We start from the raw sequence: 17,956 nt of genomic DNA, 5'->3' as shown, positions 1-17,956 counted from the left end.
CCCCCACGGTAGACACCTAGGGATCAGACACTGAAACGTTCCAAGGCTAGATTTTGGAGATAGATTGATATAGCGTAGACAGCAACTCGTATCAAGTATTTCGAGCGCGGTCTGTCATCGAAATAATGACCCATTAGTGATGCAGGCAGGACTCGAGGCTGAAGAAGACGCTTCGAGCAACGGTGAAACAGACGCGGTGCTGTCGAAACAAGCCATTAAGAGTAGTATTCTTAGTCGAATGGCAAAGAACAGCCTCGTACCTCGGGGTAATGGAAGATGATGACCGAACAGCCACGATGTAGAGAACACTTCCGTTTTTGCTGGAAAGCATTGAGGCACCAACATCCCAGCTGCTAGTAGTAACAGCAGATGAGACTGAAAACGAGAGGGAACTCGAGCCGCAAGTATACCTTGGGCGTGACGATAAAAGTAAAGCAAAAATCTTACCTGCAAGCAACTTTAGCAGTATGCATATGCTGAACAGCGATTGCTGGCAGTTTTGATGAGTTATGTCTGATACCTTCGAAATACCAGACAGCGCATACGAAATCAACCGGTCCAGCCAGCAGCGCTCCTTGTCAAATATAGAGGAAGCGAAGAAAGGCAAGAGCAGTCAGCACGTGCACCCTAGTACATCTTTGGCGGGTGCAATGACGACAATCTTTACATCGGTCTACCTTGAACTTAGCTTCCCCAGACCTCCCCAGAACCATACGAAAAGTATATAAATGCGTATGATATTAACAAAGTATTACTTATAACTACTTCAAGACATTAGCCGGTACGTTCTGCCACCATTCCCCAGATCGGACAGCACTGCTAACGTAGATTCTACAGAAAACCCATCGACAGGAAAACGGAAAAGCAAATACAGCGACGAAGATACACGGGCCGTACCTCAGACGGTCACCAATCATGCAAGTTGTTACAACCCGGCCGTGAGATATTCACGCCTCCACGGAGCAGCTTGGGCAGAACCAACCCGTCCTCAATCGTATTCGCCACAATCGAATCAACCTCGTGCGTCGACACGCGGCCATACCATACACCGGCTCCCTGCGGAGTGTAAATCTGTGCGCCTCCATTAGCATCCTCCATTTGGAAGAATATTGCTACCGTCGACTCACGATACAATTCCCTGCATATCGATGGCCCCCAATATGTGAATTGCGTATAATCAGCGCCTTTTTCGCATCCTGAAGCTTTTGCAACCGCCGAATAATATTCTCCTCCTGTTCCTCGGGCGACCCAACGAAATCCTCTAGCGGCTCGTCCATCGGGTGCTCCAACTGCGTATCTACCGTCCAGCCTTTGGATTCAAGGGTCTGTGTAAACGCTGTGACACCCTCAGACCCCACAATGATAACGCAAAAAGCACAGGAACGCACCATGCTCGAGCTTTGCTGCGGCAATGGAACATCGCTTGTCACGTTTTTTATGCGAGCCTAATTTTTTGACAGAATATGTCAGAACGGTTGATAGGGGGAACGCGAAAGGAAACAGCTCACAGAGAAGGATCACACAAGAATAGGGTATAACCCAAGAATTAAACGGACTCTTCTCAGGGACCCCACCAGCACGGCCGAGCTCCGGGTCGATACAGATGTTCCATAGGTTCTGCGCTCCTTCGATGGATCGTGGAACCCCTGTCACCAATTTGTAATCGGGAAAAACGAGAATCGTCTCATAGTCTGGATCGTGACATAGAGTGTTATGGCTGCCATTCAGGATTGATACCCTTTTCGAATCTGTAGCGTTGAACACGCCAAACGTACTGTGAGAGGCCAGCGGGGGAGGGGGGAGAGGATTATGAGGAGAAACGATGCTGCAAACTTTTTCTTGAAGAAGAATCGAATCATTTGGGGGTGAACGAGATATGGCAGTTACACTGGGTCGCCGGGGATGTGATGAATGCAGCTTCCGATGCTCGACCTGTGAGAGAAAGGCGGCGAAAGAACCTTTGGTGTCGGTGACTTCCCTGTCCCAGTCGATCTTCCCGGTGGAGATGACGAGCTGAACGCGGATGCTGAACAAAGAGCACGCGGACGAAAGAAGTAATTACCTGCCGACGGTATGGCTTCACGCTACCTAGCATATGCGATTCCATATCCACATCAAATTTGGGGAAACTATCGTGTCCTGACGAGGGATGTATCAGATGCAAGGCGACGTCGAAAAAGAAGAATTCACCTTCATCGCAGGGATCTGGACAGGACCTGCACTGGGCATTGGTGACTGGAACTGCCGATGCCTCGAGTTCTGCATGGAGTCCTTGGGTCGAGTTATCCTGGCCGAGAACGAGGGCAGCGACCCGGCGCAAGGCGAACATAATGACGTGTAAGGACCAGGGGAAAGCGGCTAGCGAAATCGTGGTGGTAGTCAGGAGGAAACGTCCGTGTTCCTTATCCTTTCGTACTTCTCTCAAATTGCCTCTACTTCTTGCAGGCTGGTGAGACAGGCGGGAGTTCCCTGGTAATGGTTGTCCTTTATCTGATAAGATGCGGGTAAGTCGGCAACCGGTTCCGGCATCTCCCTTTAGTATTAATACTAAAGATAGACGTTCTTTCCGTCCCCACTGCTTCCTAACAGTTCAATTGGTCGGTCAAAGGTGCGTCGTTGGGCTCGTTTTCATATTATCGGGTGGTCATCTAGACCCCAACTGGTTAGTCGGATCTCCCGCCCGACGGGTGTTTCAGTACGGCGACTACGCCCAGACTGCGGCCGAGCAGGGCGATTGTGCGTTCGCTGCCCAGATCGGCAACGTATTATCTTTATCCATCTCTTATTGCTTTCATGGCCAACGTGTAAGATTGGGCCTCCGTTTAGCATTGCAGCTGACAACCGCTACTTACACTTTTTGATCTGGCCCTTCTTATCTAACGGAACCTTGACAGTCCGACCCCCGTGTTCGTATCGATAAGCAACGATGTCAGTATCACACTTTTTCACGACACTTTGTACTGGGATTGCGCCTATCGTTGGTCAGGCTCTAGGTTAAGCTTCGGTTGATCACTCATCTTCTAAAGAGCCGGTGCTTGAACATGGGATCTTTCTGTTCTTGGTCGACGTCACGGATTTGCTCCTTGCTGTTTCCCTGTTCGTTTTCCTGGTAGTATCGATACCAGAAGCCGCGAGCGCTCTCTCGCTTTAAAATTCCCTTTTTCACACCCGATCTCCGGAGGTATTAAAAACCCCCCATGGACTTTTTGCCGGGTAACACTGACGTGGGCTCACAGTCAGTGCATGCGCAGTTTCTTGGGCTTCCATTGAATCTTTGTCGCAACCGCGGATCCTAAACAACGTAACCACCGTTTCTCGAAATCAAAATCTCAGGGAGCGGTGTTGAAGCCGACGCTTCAACTTTGCAGCATGTGGGTTTCTTTACGCCCTTCGAATCACGACAGTCACTGCTTCTTATGTTGGAATTCGGGTTCTTTGAATACAAAGACTGTCCCACTTCATTACTGCACTCGGAAGACACGGCAAAGCTGTTACGGTGCCTGTTTCCCCGTCGGTTTCGTCTTTCATAAAAAACATTTCATTGAACGTTGAACAATTCTGTGACTTACGGTAGTCATGGTGCGACCTCGCTCAGTGTCGGGTTCCTGATACCTGGAGGAAATATGTTCAAATTGTGGCGACAAAAAACGATAAACGATGGACGTCGTGTGATGAATCATGATCGTGCCACCATGTCGCCAAGCCCGTTGAAACCGCTCCCTGCAGTATGCTGAGTTCCGATTATCATAGAATCTGTATTGATTAACAGCAAATCACTTTCTACTAAGACGTGGGCCAAAGTTATGGCCTCAGACCCCATCCCTCTCGATCCCACATCATTCATTGGTTCCTCGGATCCATCGCTTTGGCGTGTAGAGTATCTTAATGGAAATGTAGCTTAGTTTCGCGCTTTCCGGTAGGCTAATCAGTGAATTTCTTCGTTTCACCGGTGTCTCTGTGGACACACTTGACTCTGTAGGAGAGGCTTCTGTCTACGGATTTCTCTGACCTAGTCATTAATGTGCACCTTGTCTTCGGTTACTTCACCTAGGCGACCGGTTTCTGTAATGGCCGCCGTGGAGGCATCGATATTTTAGTTCGCAAGATATCAAAACATCCCCGGAAAGAGGGTCATCATGTGCGCGTTGAATCCGTTCCTTGGCCGGTTTCACGCTCTCAGAACAGTTGTAGTGATCGCCCTCTCTCTCTTTCGTGTAAGAGTTTCTGATTCACCTCCCGAGACTTGCGTATATAAAACCTGTAGCAAATCTTCGAGGTTTGGCATATGCATGCACATAAATTATACTTAACCCAACTCGATGCATTGCTTATATTCAGACCGAAGTCTATTACACGCAGAGGCGCAAACAATTTACTGCATGGTGGCTGAAAATGAGCCGAAAGGGATGGATGTTCCAGATTAGATATAATTGATAGACAGTTGCTGTTATAATTCTTGTATGAATCCTCTGTTTCATTTCCGAGGACTTCATAGTCTGTAAGTCGCGTTGGCAGTTCCGCGTCACGATTGCAGCAAGTATTACTCACTGTTTCTCATCCATTATGGTAGAAAGTCCCAGAAAATTTCAGTGATATATGGGCTTATGATGTCCTATGGTGGTGTCGCGGCGGTACTGTGACAGTTAGATGATACTTACTTAGAGGGTTCGCATCACGTGATCGCGTTGATTACTGTCGCTTCCAGTCGTCTGCTTTTCTCCACTATGAGCCATCCTCAGCAAACCGTCTTCTCGCGCGTCAAGAACTTCAACGCACTAATGAATACTCTCGACTCTTTCTTCTCTACTGCTGCTAGTGACAATGAGGACGACGGAACAGTCTTGAGCGATGAATTCTGGGATCCCGCCTGTAGTTTTCATGCACACGCATATACGCCTACTCTGATGCCTGCTCACGAAAGCCTGTTGAAACACTCTCGATCTCGCTCTATTGGGACCAGCGACCCTGATGATATCCCGCTTGAAGATCTCTCACGAACTACTTTCTCGGACGACACTCCGCCTCTGACAGCTGCAACCGAACATGAACATTCTCTTGGGAAAGCAACCTAATCACGAAGTGGTGCGTCTCACGTTTTGTATATGCGCACACATTGTTTACCTGTACTCAGATGGAAGATGAAGATGAATGGTACGGCTTGGAATACACGCTGGAGATGAGCAAGCGCGCATCGAGTGGGTCAGCAGGGGAGAGTTCTCGCGTATGTGGATACATATACGCGTCCTTACACGTACTAACAAGTCCGATGCAGAGCCGCGAGTTGTGGCCAGCTCTCCAAGATGATTCGGACGAGGTGGCGTACAAAGAATGGCAGCGATGGCGCACGGACCTCGACTACCGTCGGGCGATTGAGTACGATGCATATTCGAAGGATATGGCATGGTGGTATGTTGAGGAGAGGAAGTTGTGGAAAGAGTATTACCGGGAGCTGGTGAGTTTGGTCCATATTGAACCTAAATGTTCTTTGAATGAGGGCATAGGACGAGTACGGCTATGTCAGTAAAGGAAGTTCAGGGCCGCCCGGGAGAGTGCCCGGCGGATCCGTATTATCCTAGGCGAGAGAAGAATCTTGGGTGGTACTGGAAGAAGTCGAGGTCGATTGGATGCTTGAGGGAGCTGGAATCTGCGGTCTTGTGACTTGTGAGCCTCTGTGAACTTGTAAAGAAACTGCATTCAACATGGAACACGACATGGAATTGCCTGTTAACCGTCAGAAAAGTCGATAAATCCACAAAAAACACACCTAAATCCGTCTCATCTTCTTCGCCCTCGTCCCTCCAATCCTAATTGGAGTCCGGTCCGTTATAAACAACACTCTTCTCCTCACTGCCTCGCCTTCCGTGCTTGATAGTGTCTGAACAAGCGTGTTTCTCCCCAGCCCAAAGCCCTTCAGAAACAGGTGCACATAAAACTCCTCGCCCTTCGTCGCTGCTAAAATCTTCCCAAAGATCTTGATGGATGCAGCGTATGCACCCTCGGGTGATCCTCTCCGGGTGTTTTTGAATCCACATGAGCCTGCAGAGGCCCATGCCCGGACGAGGCCGTCTGGAGCGGTGAAGGTGAGAAGGGTGTTGTTGGGGGTGGCTTGGCAGTGCAAGCGGTAAACGGGCCAGTTGCGGCGGTCAACGGGGTCGAGTGGCGTTGGGGGTTTTTCTTCGCTGGAAGGGGCGGTCGGTGGGTGACTCAAGTCGATGGCGGAGGCGGCGGGCGATGTTGACTGAGAAGCGGCGGAGGCGGCGAGGTCGGCATTGAGCTCGCCGATGACAGAGTCTATCGTGTGGGCGCCGCCACCAACGACGACAGAGCGAGTCTGTAGTGCTGCTCGCGGTAGTATACGGCGCAGAGCAAACATGAAAATTCCGGATTAGGTAATTCTCTCTTCCTTCCTTCCAACGATGGCGGTATGTCCTAGCCCTCTCCCTACAGAGCGATGATCAGTCACTAACTCGCCTTGGACTAGTTCTCGACTACACTATACAATACTTTCTTCAAGCGCAACAGTATGTCTCCGTTACCTTTGGCTGCTTCTCGACGCTGACCTGCATAGGCATGTTCGTCGCCACCGTATTTGTTGGGGCATTCGGATTCGGTATTGGGTTCGACGCTGCCTTGGATTCTTTCTATGACCGCTGGAACAGGGGGGTACGTGTTCGCTGTTTCTATTCACTCCTTTACATCAACTCAACCCGACGTAGAAACAATGGAAAGATATTCGTCATAAATACGTTGAAGCTGCTGAAGAGTAGATTCTTCTCTGTTCGTCGAAATTAAAACCAACGTCTGCGTTGTCTTGACTGCGACTTGAACTTGAGAATTGGAATCCCTTGACGAATGGGGAGCTGCTCATTGGTGGGAGCGGGAGAAACCGGCTCGCTCTTGTCCGTCCAACACTGTCACAGACCTGAGTCGATATCTACGTTTTGCTCTTCTGTTCGCAGCCGATGATGTTCTTTTAAATCATCTCTGGTCGCCCATCGCCTTGTGCGTGAACAAAAACATCGCTTGTTCGCGAATTCTGCCGTTTCTCTCCCGAATCGTTCACCGTCTTGGCTATGATAGAGCATCGTTGCAAAGGATCTTGAAGCTTTCACCTTGGGAGCCCAGCGTGCAGTTAGTGAAATCGTCGGGCCTGGTGACATTCAGATGCTAGTGGCATCCATGATTCAGTGCATTTCATTTCGGGAGCTTGCTCTAAGACGGTGCGATCCGATATATTCATTTGCGTTTTCGAGTTCATATCAGCTTCGGAGTGTGAAAGAACCACGCTATGAAGTTTGGTATTCTTGGAGAAGAAAAGACTTCGGCAAGGATAGAGGGCATGCCGTGAGCATCATGTATAGGTCTAAGTAATCCTGAATTACTTACACTATAATCAACACCACTCATCTTAAGCTTCCCTAGGAAAGCCTATAATATCGCAGAACAAGGCTATTTTCGGCAAAGTTCCTTGAAATTCCCAATGTGCCATATATGAATGCTCAGTCAATGATCAAGGACAAGCGACACTTGGGCGTTGAGGACGATGCTGACTAAGCTCAGGACTGTTCGTCCCCCGTGTCTAAGCCAACACCACCGTTACGAATCGCCCCGTTTTATGTATGAGGAGAAACCTTTCTCCTTTATATTCAGATACTCGAAGTCCTCTACCAGTAAACCTTCACTCCGTCTTCTGACACCTGGCCAACATGCGGTTAGCCTCACAACCGCGCGCATCGCCTGAAAGGCATTCTCCCAAGTCAGCTCGTACGCCTCATACTAGTCTTCACAGCAGTTCATAGGCGTATTCGACCGAGGATATATAGATCTGTATAACAGCAAATCCGACACAGGGCTTATTTGGAGCAGAGATCACCTACACATGTCGGGGTCGGCCGATTTGCTTCTACGGGATGGATCCATGAAAGAGCCTGATGCGAGGATCTGCGTAATCAATCACTTTGGGGTACCACGAATGGTTCCTTGCCTCGTCTTTGAATGCGCGTATATGAATGCACGTTAGTTTTCCGAGACCCTGCAATGGCGAAGCTGCCGAAGAATATCAGCATTTTCGAACAGCTCAGGGCGCAACAGGAGGAAGGCCGGGAGTACTATTTTGCGGAAAGTGATGATGAAGGAGATGCTGGCGGAACGGAATACGGAGAGGTGTGTCCTTTGGGCTCCCAAAGATCTGTACCGGAACGACCGCCATTCTTGGTGCCCGAAGAAGTCAAGGATGGGGTCCTGGTCGACGACTACTGTATCCCGACATCGCTAGCAACACTGTATGGCGATAATCCTCCGCTACCACCTCTTGGATGTATTTGCGATCCGAACGCATATATCGTATGCTGTTGAAGAATTAGTGTTATATACAGAGCAGCTCAGAGAGAGAGAGCGTTGAGGCGGCGGAAGGAGCGGTTCAAGTTCCTGTATGAAGAATTGTATCATTACATTTCGAAGGACTCGTATCAGGTCTCAAAGCTCAACCACCAATGCACCCGAGTTTGAGGATCACCACAAAGACGGTGGCCAGCAGGGCCTGATTTGAACGTTTCCTTCTGTGTGGAGTAAGTGATGCATCAATTTCGAGGGTTATATATAAATTCTATTCCTTTAACACAAAGTGAGGATGGGTTGCAAAAGTCTTGTATGCTTCCCGATCCAACGAGTTTAACGCTACTCGCTTATCAGTCTCTATAGTCTCTATCAATGCCTCTGATAACGAATGAGAAATAAGAGGGTATCATGAAGAACAAAGCGCACCCATGGTAGTAAAATCCAATTCGGGGCGTATATAACCAAGGACGACGGCTCTAAGCTGCATGCCGTAAAAGTCGGTAGTATACTCGTGCATGACGTGGATCTCCTGCTGGAGGGTGAGGGTGACGTCCTAGAGACAGGACAGGACGTACGGCAGTAAGACGCTCATTCTTGTAGAATGGGTTCCAGCCGAGACTCATTACCATTGGCCAGACCTCGTTTGACGGGGCATCTGGGACCTGCGCGTAGCCATAGTACACGCCCGGCCGGGCCACTGAACTGATCGCCTCTATCGCTTCATCAGGGAGGTTTGCTGCGAGGGCGTCAGGGTCAGAGGCTGGGAAGAGCAGACTGCGTTACCGGTAGGACAGTTGAGATCCTTGCCTCCACGTCCAAAGCCACGCTGTACTGAGCCACTGAGCAGGATAGGAAACGGAGACTGGGGTTCGTCGGGGCCTACGAGAAGAGGACGACTGTCGGTAAAGTTGTCCGTGGGGAAGAGGGCAGGAGGAGGACGGGCAGTCATAAAAGAGTCCAAGTCCTGTTTTGGGACTTGTTTGTTTACCACGATGATCCCTGGCTCGAATCCATACTCCGTCTACCAGTCAGCATACCCCGCCTACTACCCTTACACAACAGCCGTCCCCGTTCCCCAGCAGCCGCCAGAGCCCTCCCCGCCCTCTCCCGTACCGCCTGCCATCTCTCCCGCAGCCGCCTCTGATGCCACCCGGCGCCTCGTCTCCATCGAGCTCAAACGTGCCGGCTTCGATGCAGCAGAACCCGACGCCGTCGTCCGTCTCGAGCACGAAGTCGTCGCCATCGTCGAGGCCCTCTACCACCGTGCCCATGAGTACGCCAATCTTTCCAACCGTGCCGGGGCTGTTGCTACCGACTTGATGCTCGCCTGCAAGGACTACGAGCTCGACGTGAAGGGTCTACGTGCACAGACTCGGAAAAGAAATGCGGCGTCGCTCCCCGCACTGATCCCGCCGTCCTCCCGCTCTCCCTCCCCTGAGCTTCTCCCATCCGATGACGACGATGTCGGGTCATCCGTCCCATTCACGCTGCGCAATCTCCCCACTTCGTTCCCCGATCTCCCTCCGAAACATACGTACCACCAGACCCCCCTTTCTCCGCCAAAAAAGGCAGCTTTGCCTTCGCTCGAGAAGAAGCTCAAGACGGCCGGGCTCGTGCAAGAGTCCCTGCGCAACCTCATGCTTGCCACAGAGGACGCCTCGGGCCAGGGCCAGGAGGACGCGCAGCTACTTGGTCATATCGTGAATTGGCAGAGCAGTACTCATTCGAGGAAGAGGTGGAGAGTGGGGTCGTGATGCAGCCAGCCTGCTGATATTAGCCAAAAATATCCGCCATTTCGTTGTTCGAAAAGCGGGGATATTGGTAATTGGTCGCAAGTTAAAAAATCGATTCAAATCAAGGCTACCGCGCTATGACCATGTAGTTACTGATAACTTACCTCCTCTCACTGGAGGCGATTTCGTCGAGGAGAGGTAGCTATGCTGTGAGTCCTATGCATGAACAGCAAACTGAGTATGGTAATCAATACCAGTCTATGTATATTCTGTCTACAAAGTGAATCATGACAATGCAATGTTTTCAAGCAATCTGATCCAAAACCAATTTCAAGACTTGAAAAAAATCTTCAGCGCGCCAATCATGTGATAATTGCGCGCGATGTCCGTATCTTTAACAGAGAATTTAAACATGTTTTTGACTGAAGAAACGTCGAGGGCAGAACAACAGGGCCGTGAATACATGCAACTTTCTCAAAATGTCCAGGCCATGAAAGGGGGCATTAAAGGCTTGTCTGGCCTAATGTCACGCCTCATTGAGATGAAGGAGCGCCAACTCACACAACTCAATCATCTTGTAGCGCGTGCGAGAGGTCAACAATCTCCTTCTCCGGCTTATTTAAGTGGTCCCAGATCTGTCGGATCTCCTGGACCTAGTTAGATGGGCCCAAGCTCAAATTCAATGGCTCGCTATAATCGAGGTGGCAAATTGAAAAGAGAAATATTCAACTTTATATTTGCTTCAGCGATTGATTTGGCTCAATAGCTAGACCTCAACGACTCGGACACTGAGCTATAAGGCCTTGCCATTTTTGGCATTTTTGGGAATACAGAGGTCATTGTCAGGGGTGTTCATATAATCAAATGCTAAATAGTGTCTTATGCCTTATTAAGCCTCGACACTTTTTGACAAAGAAACGGTGATTTAGCGTAGGAGTCGGTATAAAACCAAAAACCTCCCCACACCAGATTTCACGCACAAACTAAGAAAATCTAGTCATAATATACATCGCATGATGAACATGTGAACTTAAAGGCACTACCAGGGTTCGAACCTGGGTTATGGGAATTGTGCAATCAAAATCCCATGTGCTGCCACTACACCATAGCGCCGACAGCATGGAGGATATTTCATCTATATTTATTCTGCATACTCAGAATAATAACCCTACCTTTACCTTATATCTGGCATCCGCTTCCACGTTCTGCCTTGCCTTTGGCTTGGGTGCAGTCTCGGTATCTACGTCCGTCCCATCGTCGTCCTTTTGCTTTCGGTTGTGATTTTGGTTGAGGAGCCACAGGGTCAATATCCATAGCATCAGACTCTGGACCTGGTTGGGATGCTGACACCAGCTCTGTATATGTGAGAAAGCATTCCACGCACGCCGAGTTGGATCCGAAACGGCCTGGTTTCCCTTCGTATGTGGATTCAGTGCCCAGGTAGTCAATACAGGAGCAGCTGAAGGAGGCACCGCCGAAACCGGGGCATTAAGCGCATATGTAGGAGGCTGCCTCCAGATGAGATTGCTTTCTTTTTCCTTTTCTTTGACTTTCCTTGGTGGTTCCGGAGGACGTGTCGGCTTGATCCTGTTATACCTCGACCAGCAATTCACGTTGGTCCATCTGTCGCTCATCTCGCTCGCAGCGGCATTCCACTGTCAACGAGCTCCACCAGTCGGCGATCATCGTCGTCAATCCAGAAACTCGCCGCCTTTTACCGCTCGATCCACCGGTCCCGACACTGGTCGTTCGTCGGCCCTGGCATTGCACTCGCCACGTCCACCCAGTTCTGCCCGTACCCCACCACCGCTAAAAGGATAAAGTCGATGCATTTCTCCGAGGATTCACCGGAGAGGTGCAAAAGCCGGGCCCATGAGCCGAAGTTGTGTCATGAGAAGATATCCTGTGCTTCATTATCGCACCAATGGTAGCCCAGCCAACGTAAATGTATCACCATGGGGCTGGTGACTTGATCATCACAAATAAAACTGGCGTGGAACCTGAATAACCAGATGACTGTCGCGAGCCTTGCAAATATGCAGGGATGTGGTATTCGGAACATAGTACAACGGGCGCAATGGCAGTTCACTATTACTCTTCAACCCTGCGTACTACTAAACACGACACATTACGACCATTGAAAACAGACGATAGAGTAGCAGTAAAGAGGAAAGAAAATCGTCACAGTTTGTCACACGCATACCTTTTTTGGCAGCGTGCCCCAATCCCAAACTTTCGTCTTCATGAATCTGGGATTGCCTCACTCTCTGGAAACGACCATTGCTGCCTGGACAGACACATGCTTGTCTCTTTTTATCTGAACCTAGATATCTTGATTTACAGGTGCTGTGCTTTACACGGCCCCCACGGCGACATGGAAGACTTACGACTGGTTCCTCAACTTTCCACGACAAGACCTCACCACAACGATGCTTGTTATGGAATATTAACCTACTATCAGCTACATGTTCTCCTCATTGCATCCCTCAATGCTATAACAAATGCCAAAGCTCAAATTTGTTGGCTACTTTCTTGCGATGGTCATGCCACAAGTCCCATGGTTGTTTACGCGAAGCATTTACGTTCATTTGACTGCTTCTTGTGACCGAGTATCGCAATTGGACCCCACTTACTGTTGCACCTCGTTCGCGGTTCGGAAAATCATCGGAGAATTCAATGCCCTAGGTCCGTGAGATAGATAAAAGGCTATAAAAGTTCGAGGAGACAGATTCTTTGTCTCACCTCTCTCACTATGTCTGATTCATCCTCAGCTCTCCATATCATTCGTATTAAGAAAGAAATTGCCTCTTCATATCCTGATTTCGAAGAACGCGTTACCCAAGCTTGGGCCGACATCCTTGTTGAACTCAAGAAGGGAACCCAGAAAATCAGCGCCGGGGGACCCGAAGTAAGTTTCATTTATCGCTGTTCCAGTGTCCTATCTAACAGACGTTAGTTCGTACCCCAAGTCCAATTCTCTGAACTTGGGAACCTTCCAGCCGAGAAGATTGATGAAATACGACGCAAGGGTTGCCTTGTAATCAAGGACGTTGTCGACGATGCTCAAGCCATTGCTTGGAGGAAGTCGCTCGAAGATTTCGTGTCCACAAATCCAGATGCAGACGGTAAGTTTCTCTATGTAGCCTGTGTGGTTTCTCAAGCAAGTCTCCAGGCTTTCCCGACGGCGACAAGCAGTTTTTCCATCTCTAGTATTTATTATTCAGCTCTCTCTCAAGGTATTCGACACTAATTTGGTCAAAGCTGGACGAAATCCCAATTAGAGGCGCGTTCTCACCCCAACATACTCGCTGCTTCGGCTTGGTTGAACAATTTGTACCACGCCGAGGCTGGACAGAAGCTTGATGGTGTTGACTTATCTTCGCCACTCACCTACGCTGATAGATTCCGCATCAGGCATCCCGGGACTGGCTGGGTTGCGCACCCGCCACACGTCGATGGTACATCGTTTCCTTCAACACTAATTCCATACCGTCCTGACCAAATTCAGGTGGTACTATTGAACGCTGGGAGGATCCGATATTCAGGTCCTGTTTCGCAGATATCTTCAGCGGCCAATGGCGCAAGCATGATCCTTTTTTGCTTGGAGGCCGCGTAGGCGCGCAAAATTCTATATACAGAAGGCCCGAACAGGTATATGTATCCGCGAAGATATGCTCCGGGATATCCTTGGCTGAGTATGACCATGTAGTCCTCCATCTTCCGCGCTTTTCAAGGCTGGCTTGCCATGAGGTCTGCGCACTTCTAGTACTGCGGGCATTTGATACCCTGACGGGCTCTGTTTGACAGTGAAACTGCTCCCACCCAAGGAACCCTTAAAGTCTTTCCTGATGTGTTGCTGTCCAATGCTTATCTGATCCTCCGCCCATTCTTCCGTTTGTTGGTGGCGCCAGATTCCCCAGAAATCTGGAACCCCAAGAGCTGGGCTTTTGGTACGTGTTCACCTCTCAGAGTACAGTTACAGTAGCCAATTGGTTCCTATAGACGTTTCAAGCGCCGATTTCCCCGGTCTCGTCCCTCGCGATCGAGGATGGTACGGACCGAAGCCTACGCCTGAACTGCACCCCAACCTTCTCGAAGAGACTATGACTTCGGTGCCTAAAGTTTTCCCCGGCGACACGGTATTCTGGCATGGTGACCTCATCCATTCGGTTGAGAAGGACCACACTGGAAACAGTGACTCAGCGGGTATGCTATTCCAACAATAATCGATTCGGCGTGCCTGAATGTTCCATCTCCAGTTATGTATATCCCGGCCGTTCCTACGACTCCACTGAACCAAGCCTACATCGAGAAGCAAAAGGAAACTTTTCTGAAGGCCGTCACGCCACCTGATTTTCCTGTGCAGGCAAAGCCCGAAAATGTACTAGTGGGCTTTGGAAAGGCTGACGATATCTTGAGTCCTTTGGGGAGGAAGGCTATGGGATTACCCGTTTCTGTGGCCTGATGTCTTGTTATAGTCTTCACTCTATACATCACCAACAAGAATATGAAGAGATTGTGCTGCTCGTTGACGGAAGTAGTACGTTTGCCACAAGTTCTCCAGTCCTTATGTGACATCCTGTTCGCTAGCGAGCTTTTCGCTGTAGCCCGTGCTGAATTCGGCTCAAGTCAGAGACTCGGCTCAGTCCGGTTCCTGTCCTCACTTTCCAACCACTCAACTATCTAGTATCTTGCTTTGCTGATACCGCTGTTCCCCATGTCGTCTGGTGTCAGGATGCCGCGTATTTCAGCTTTGGCTGCGCATTCACTAAGCTGCAACTTCTCCTCCCGCCCTCAAGGATCCAAGAAGCCGTAAACCGCGAGCAGCGATGAGATTGAACAGAAAAGGGCTGTCTCGACAAAGCGTAATTATTTTGGCTTTACACTCGCTTTCCGTGATTGTGCTGACGACTTTGCACTATCGAAACTATTGCGACTGTCGATGAGATACCAACGCGGATCCTTCTCGCGTTCTTATGATATCCAACGCAATTTTTTGACTACACTCTTGATGACATCATCAAAGTACCACTGTCACTCTAGCCCTTATCCCTCTAGTACTCGTTCAGCAAAAGTGGACAGATGCGATTATTCACCTCAGAACTAGCCATTCATTGTTCCATGACACTCTATTGAAAAAGCCATCGGCTTCTCTCTTTGCAAAGAGGTGAAAGAAGAAGGAGATCATCGGCTGTCTTGACGGGCGCGAGAGGCGTTGGATGTATGATTGTTTTCTAAGCTTCCCCCTGTCTTCAGACTGCAGGGCCCTGGAGACTCGAACCAGATTCGCCGCTATTAATGACAATCGATCGACTCCCGCAGGCGGATGAAATGTCCCCTTGGAATTATGATCCGTAACTTAGGATATCCAACTTTCTTGAGCAGCATCCGACCATACTCAGAGCATAGATGGTAGCAAGTCACTTTCATCCTTTGTTCCTCGGATCACGAAGCTCGTTGAAGAACTAAAATGGACGCGGTTACCCGATGTTCGTGAGCACTTGTCGATTTATATAGCGCAAGAAAGCGCATACGCATACTGGCAGGTACATTGCGCTGGCAGGGGGAGATTATTATAAGTGGTCCCTCCGAGATAATTATGCGCACATCGGAAAGAGGTACATGCATCAACGAAACCATTTGACGCTCCGCAGCGGTCAAGATTGCATATAAAAAGTAACGATCTAAAAAAGCTTGGAAGAGCTTGGAAGCTGAAATCACTTTAACATTTATTCACCGACCACCGCGTCAGGTACCGGATATTGGGGACATACATACTTACGACCAGCTACGATCCCGAGCTTCTGTAGGCATTCACCATGACGAGTAGCAACGCAAAAATTAGCTAAAGAAAGAAAAAAAACACCGAATCTCGTGGTTCCGAGGGAACGGCCATTTTGATGGCGGAACCCTGACATACCAGCTCATCATCAAACCAATCACGTATAAAATGGCGGCTCACAGTTTTTGCTCCGCAGCAGCTATCATCCTGCCCCCTTCCAATAATGGCTCCCTACTGCCGTTTGGTAGCTGCTGCACTAGCCCTATCTACGAACGTGACGAACCAAAATTACGACCCCTTCGTTGGAGGCATCGATAATGACACGCTTTCCTTGGTTCTCAACAACATGGTCCAGGTATCTACTAAAAGGTTTGTTCGATGCCTTTTACGCGTGTTCTTTGTTAATGCTTTCCTGTTAGTTGGGAACTGGGAACGGCTACCGAGGCACTCTTGGAGTATTTGTATTCCGAGTTTTCGGTGTTCAATTCGAGTGCATTCCCGCCTGGACACACGTTGAATACGACGTATAATGATTCGAAGGTCTTGGATATCGCTACTGAGTGCGTAACATTGTCGTTCATAAAGGGTACAGAGTCCTGAGTTTTGAATGCAGGGTTGTTCGGGCCAAGTCGAACACAAGCATGACTCTGGTGGAAGACACGGCTGTTGGTGATCCCGCAAGTAAGTCCCTCCCAACTAGTCTGTAAAATCACCCGGTCTGTGGTTGTTATGTTTGGCACCACATCTTTTCATTCAGCCTTATCCGGAGGCATTTTCGAGTTCTTTTCCAGACCAGTGGAAATGAAAGCCCTCTCGGAAAAATATACTGACCCTCTTTAGGTCTTGGCGTTTCCGTCCTCCTTGCCAACTGGACACGAACAAATGAAAGCGACACGTCCTTCTCTACCGCAGCGAGCGAAGAACTTGACTACCTCCTCAATTATGCCCCACGGTCAGATTCCGGCGCCATCTCTCATCGATCAGATCAAGTTCAACTATGGTCCGTGAACCCCATTTATTGTGGGACTTGCCTAACGTCAGCCCAGGGCCGACTTTATATATATGGCCCCCCCGTTCATTGCCTATTATGGCGCACTCGAAGGTGGGGACAGTGGGGTTCAGCTCATACAGACAGCGTACGAACAGATTTCACTTTACCGCGACGTGTTGAGAGACGACAGTGGGTTATGGAAGCACGTCCTTCTAGGTACCTGGAACGACACGACGCATTGGGCTACTGGCAAGTCTACCGTTCCCAGCTGGCATCTGTCTCTGAACCTACCACAGGGAACGCCTGGGCTGCTGCAGGGATGCTCCGTGTCCTAGTGACAATGAACCATACCGCACAAGCAGACGAGTTCACCGGACAAAGTGCAAATCTGACGTCATGGATCGGCGAAATCCTCTCTGCTGCATGGGAATACCAGGTGGGTTTCAATTAAGCCTTTACCAAACCATTCCATAATCCCGTTGCACATAGGCAGACAATGGCACACTGAGGAATGTTATCGACGATGAGTCAACTTTTCCGGATTCTTCCTCGACAGCCCTGCTCGCCGCAGTGACATACCGAATGGCTGCATTCAATAACGACTCTTCGCTCATTCCCAAGGCCGACAAGGCTTTCGAGCTGATAAAAGGCAATATCGATGACGAAGGATGGTTACAGGATACCGTCGACCCATATACCTTTACGACCGCCACAGCAGCAGATGGGTATAGTCCAGAAGGGCAGTCGTTTGTGATATTGCTCGCAGCAGCCTGGAGGGATTATATCCTCTTCAATTCCACTAGTTCTGATGATTCATGAGAATGCGACTTTTATGAGGGGTTTATGAGATAGGGCATTTATACGTTATATCCTGTATTTGTACGGAGCACGCAATTTTTGTATAAGTAGTTTAGGCTGGGCACTAGATAAAGTGTTGATACTGATAATGCGCCGAACTGTAAAACAGTGGGGAGTGAGTGTGACCTTGGCATGTATTGGTCGCCATTGCGTCCTTCGATGCAATAGAAGCAAATTTCTTGGCATGGACCGGGGTGCAGCGTTAGTATGGAGGGATTCGTGAGGAGTAAAAAGGGTAGGTCCACTAGTGGTCAA

General features: G+C 49.4%; 10 protein-coding genes and 1 non-coding gene across 11 annotated transcripts; 6 read left to right on the top strand and 5 right to left on the bottom strand.

The window, feature by feature from the left end:
• Positions 1-906: 906 nt before the first annotated feature.
• On the bottom strand, positions 907-2,329 carry BT62DRAFT_985382 (uncharacterized protein; the record flags this gene model as incomplete). Its single annotated transcript, XM_043189933.1, has 6 exons — positions 907-1,071; positions 1,128-1,336; positions 1,389-1,445; positions 1,509-2,013; positions 2,063-2,139; positions 2,191-2,329. 6 exons carry the CDS (start codon positions 2,327-2,329, stop codon positions 907-909), a joined length of 1,152 nt encoding a protein of 383 aa, XP_043042453.1.
• A 123-nt stretch (positions 2,330-2,452) lies between these two features.
• On the top strand, positions 2,453-3,072 carry BT62DRAFT_654313 (uncharacterized protein). The gene is made up of 2 exons (XM_043181781.1): positions 2,453-2,504; positions 2,558-3,072. The coding sequence occupies exons 1-2, from the start codon at positions 2,499-2,501 to the stop codon at positions 2,918-2,920; spliced, it is 369 nt and encodes a 122-aa protein (XP_043042452.1). The 5' UTR covers positions 2,453-2,498; the 3' UTR covers positions 2,921-3,072.
• Positions 3,073-4,734: 1,662 nt separating this feature from the next.
• On the top strand, positions 4,735-5,658 carry BT62DRAFT_992112 (uncharacterized protein; the record flags this gene model as incomplete). Its single annotated transcript, XM_043190324.1, has 4 exons — positions 4,735-5,082; positions 5,132-5,221; positions 5,273-5,452; positions 5,527-5,658. The coding sequence occupies exons 1-4, from the start codon at positions 5,044-5,046 to the stop codon at positions 5,656-5,658; spliced, it is 441 nt and encodes a 146-aa protein (XP_043042451.1). The 5' UTR covers positions 4,735-5,043.
• A 106-nt stretch (positions 5,659-5,764) lies between these two features.
• BT62DRAFT_821689 (translational machinery component) lies at positions 5,765-6,130 on the bottom strand (the record flags this gene model as incomplete). The annotated part of the gene is made up of 1 exon (XM_043182359.1): positions 5,765-6,130. A coding segment is annotated over one exon (366 nt), but the record flags the coding sequence as incomplete, so codon positions are not given.
• A 286-nt stretch (positions 6,131-6,416) lies between these two features.
• On the top strand, positions 6,417-7,292 carry BT62DRAFT_1002497 (uncharacterized protein; the record flags this gene model as incomplete). The annotated part of the gene is made up of 5 exons (XM_043176856.1): positions 6,417-6,422; positions 6,482-6,521; positions 6,569-6,763; positions 6,834-7,131; positions 7,172-7,292. 5 exons carry the CDS (start codon positions 6,417-6,419, stop codon positions 7,290-7,292), a joined length of 660 nt encoding a protein of 219 aa, XP_043042449.1.
• A 1,246-nt stretch (positions 7,293-8,538) lies between these two features.
• Positions 8,539-9,286, bottom strand: BT62DRAFT_963714 (riboflavin kinase; the record flags this gene model as incomplete). Its single annotated transcript, XM_043188696.1, has 4 exons — positions 8,539-8,715; positions 8,764-8,866; positions 8,913-9,073; positions 9,121-9,286. The coding sequence occupies 4 exons, from the start codon at positions 9,284-9,286 to the stop codon at positions 8,606-8,608; spliced, it is 540 nt and encodes a 179-aa protein (XP_043042448.1). The 3' UTR covers positions 8,539-8,605.
• A 39-nt stretch (positions 9,287-9,325) lies between these two features.
• BT62DRAFT_928958 (uncharacterized protein) lies at positions 9,326-10,383 on the top strand. Its single transcript, XM_043185610.1, has one exon. The coding sequence runs from the start codon at positions 9,330-9,332 to the stop codon at positions 10,089-10,091; it is 762 nt and encodes a 253-aa protein (XP_043042447.1). The 5' UTR covers positions 9,326-9,329; the 3' UTR covers positions 10,092-10,383.
• A 721-nt stretch (positions 10,384-11,104) lies between these two features.
• On the bottom strand, positions 11,105-11,183 carry BT62DRAFT_t46. Its single transcript has one exon. It is a non-coding gene; the product is annotated as a tRNA-Gln (tRNA).
• A 65-nt stretch (positions 11,184-11,248) lies between these two features.
• Positions 11,249-12,315, bottom strand: BT62DRAFT_992109 (uncharacterized protein; the record flags this gene model as incomplete). The annotated part of the gene is made up of 4 exons (XM_043190323.1): positions 11,249-11,425; positions 11,455-11,657; positions 11,743-11,879; positions 12,274-12,315. The coding sequence occupies 4 exons, from the start codon at positions 12,313-12,315 to the stop codon at positions 11,250-11,252; spliced, it is 558 nt and encodes a 185-aa protein (XP_043042446.1).
• A 496-nt stretch (positions 12,316-12,811) lies between these two features.
• On the top strand, positions 12,812-14,623 carry BT62DRAFT_928957 (DUF1479-domain-containing protein). Its single transcript, XM_043185609.1, has 9 exons — positions 12,812-12,978; positions 13,027-13,195; positions 13,243-13,279; positions 13,332-13,528; positions 13,579-13,721; positions 13,780-13,820; positions 13,878-14,020; positions 14,073-14,276; positions 14,330-14,623. The coding sequence occupies exons 1-9, from the start codon at positions 12,823-12,825 to the stop codon at positions 14,533-14,535; spliced, it is 1,296 nt and encodes a 431-aa protein (XP_043042445.1). The 5' UTR covers positions 12,812-12,822; the 3' UTR covers positions 14,536-14,623.
• Positions 14,624-15,852: 1,229 nt separating this feature from the next.
• Positions 15,853-17,844, top strand: BT62DRAFT_928956 (Six-hairpin glycosidase). The gene is made up of 7 exons (XM_043185608.1): positions 15,853-16,221; positions 16,272-16,412; positions 16,466-16,533; positions 16,693-16,852; positions 16,899-17,092; positions 17,140-17,279; positions 17,333-17,844. The coding sequence occupies exons 1-7, from the start codon at positions 16,076-16,078 to the stop codon at positions 17,660-17,662; spliced, it is 1,179 nt and encodes a 392-aa protein (XP_043042444.1). The 5' UTR covers positions 15,853-16,075; the 3' UTR covers positions 17,663-17,844.
• The last annotated feature ends 112 nt before the right edge of the window (positions 17,845-17,956 follow it).

The sequence above is a fragment of the Guyanagaster necrorhizus genome (genome assembly GCF_019112545.1).
Source record: "Guyanagaster necrorhizus MCA 3950 unplaced genomic scaffold BT62scaffold_6, whole genome shotgun sequence".
NCBI classification, from domain to species: domain Eukaryota; kingdom Fungi; phylum Basidiomycota; class Agaricomycetes; order Agaricales; family Physalacriaceae; genus Guyanagaster; species Guyanagaster necrorhizus.
Note: the sequence above shows the minus strand (reverse complement) of the source record. Positions and strands in the feature narration are given on the sequence as shown.

Excerpts from the sequence above, each read along its gene's own strand:
- BT62DRAFT_928956 (XM_043185608.1), top strand. The coding sequence starts at position 16,076 with ATGGCTCCCTACTGCCGTTTGGTAGCTGCTGCACTAGCCCTATCTACG. Across the intron at positions 16,534-16,692 it reads GGCTGTTGGTGATCCCGCAA|GTCTTGGCGTTTCCGTCCTC; the intron begins GTAAGTCCCTCC and ends GACCCTCTTTAG. Across the intron at positions 17,093-17,139 it reads CACGACGCATTGGGCTACTG|GGAACGCCTGGGCTGCTGCA; the intron begins GCAAGTCTACCG and ends AACCTACCACAG.
- BT62DRAFT_928958 (XM_043185610.1), top strand. The coding sequence starts at position 9,330 with ATGATCCCTGGCTCGAATCCATACTCCGTCTACCAGTCAGCATACCCC.
- BT62DRAFT_928957 (XM_043185609.1), top strand. The coding sequence starts at position 12,823 with ATGTCTGATTCATCCTCAGCTCTCCATATCATTCGTATTAAGAAAGAA. Across the intron at positions 13,529-13,578 it reads GCACCCGCCACACGTCGATG|GTGGTACTATTGAACGCTGG; the intron begins GTACATCGTTTC and ends GACCAAATTCAG. Across the intron at positions 14,021-14,072 it reads CCCCAAGAGCTGGGCTTTTG|ACGTTTCAAGCGCCGATTTC; the intron begins GTACGTGTTCAC and ends TGGTTCCTATAG.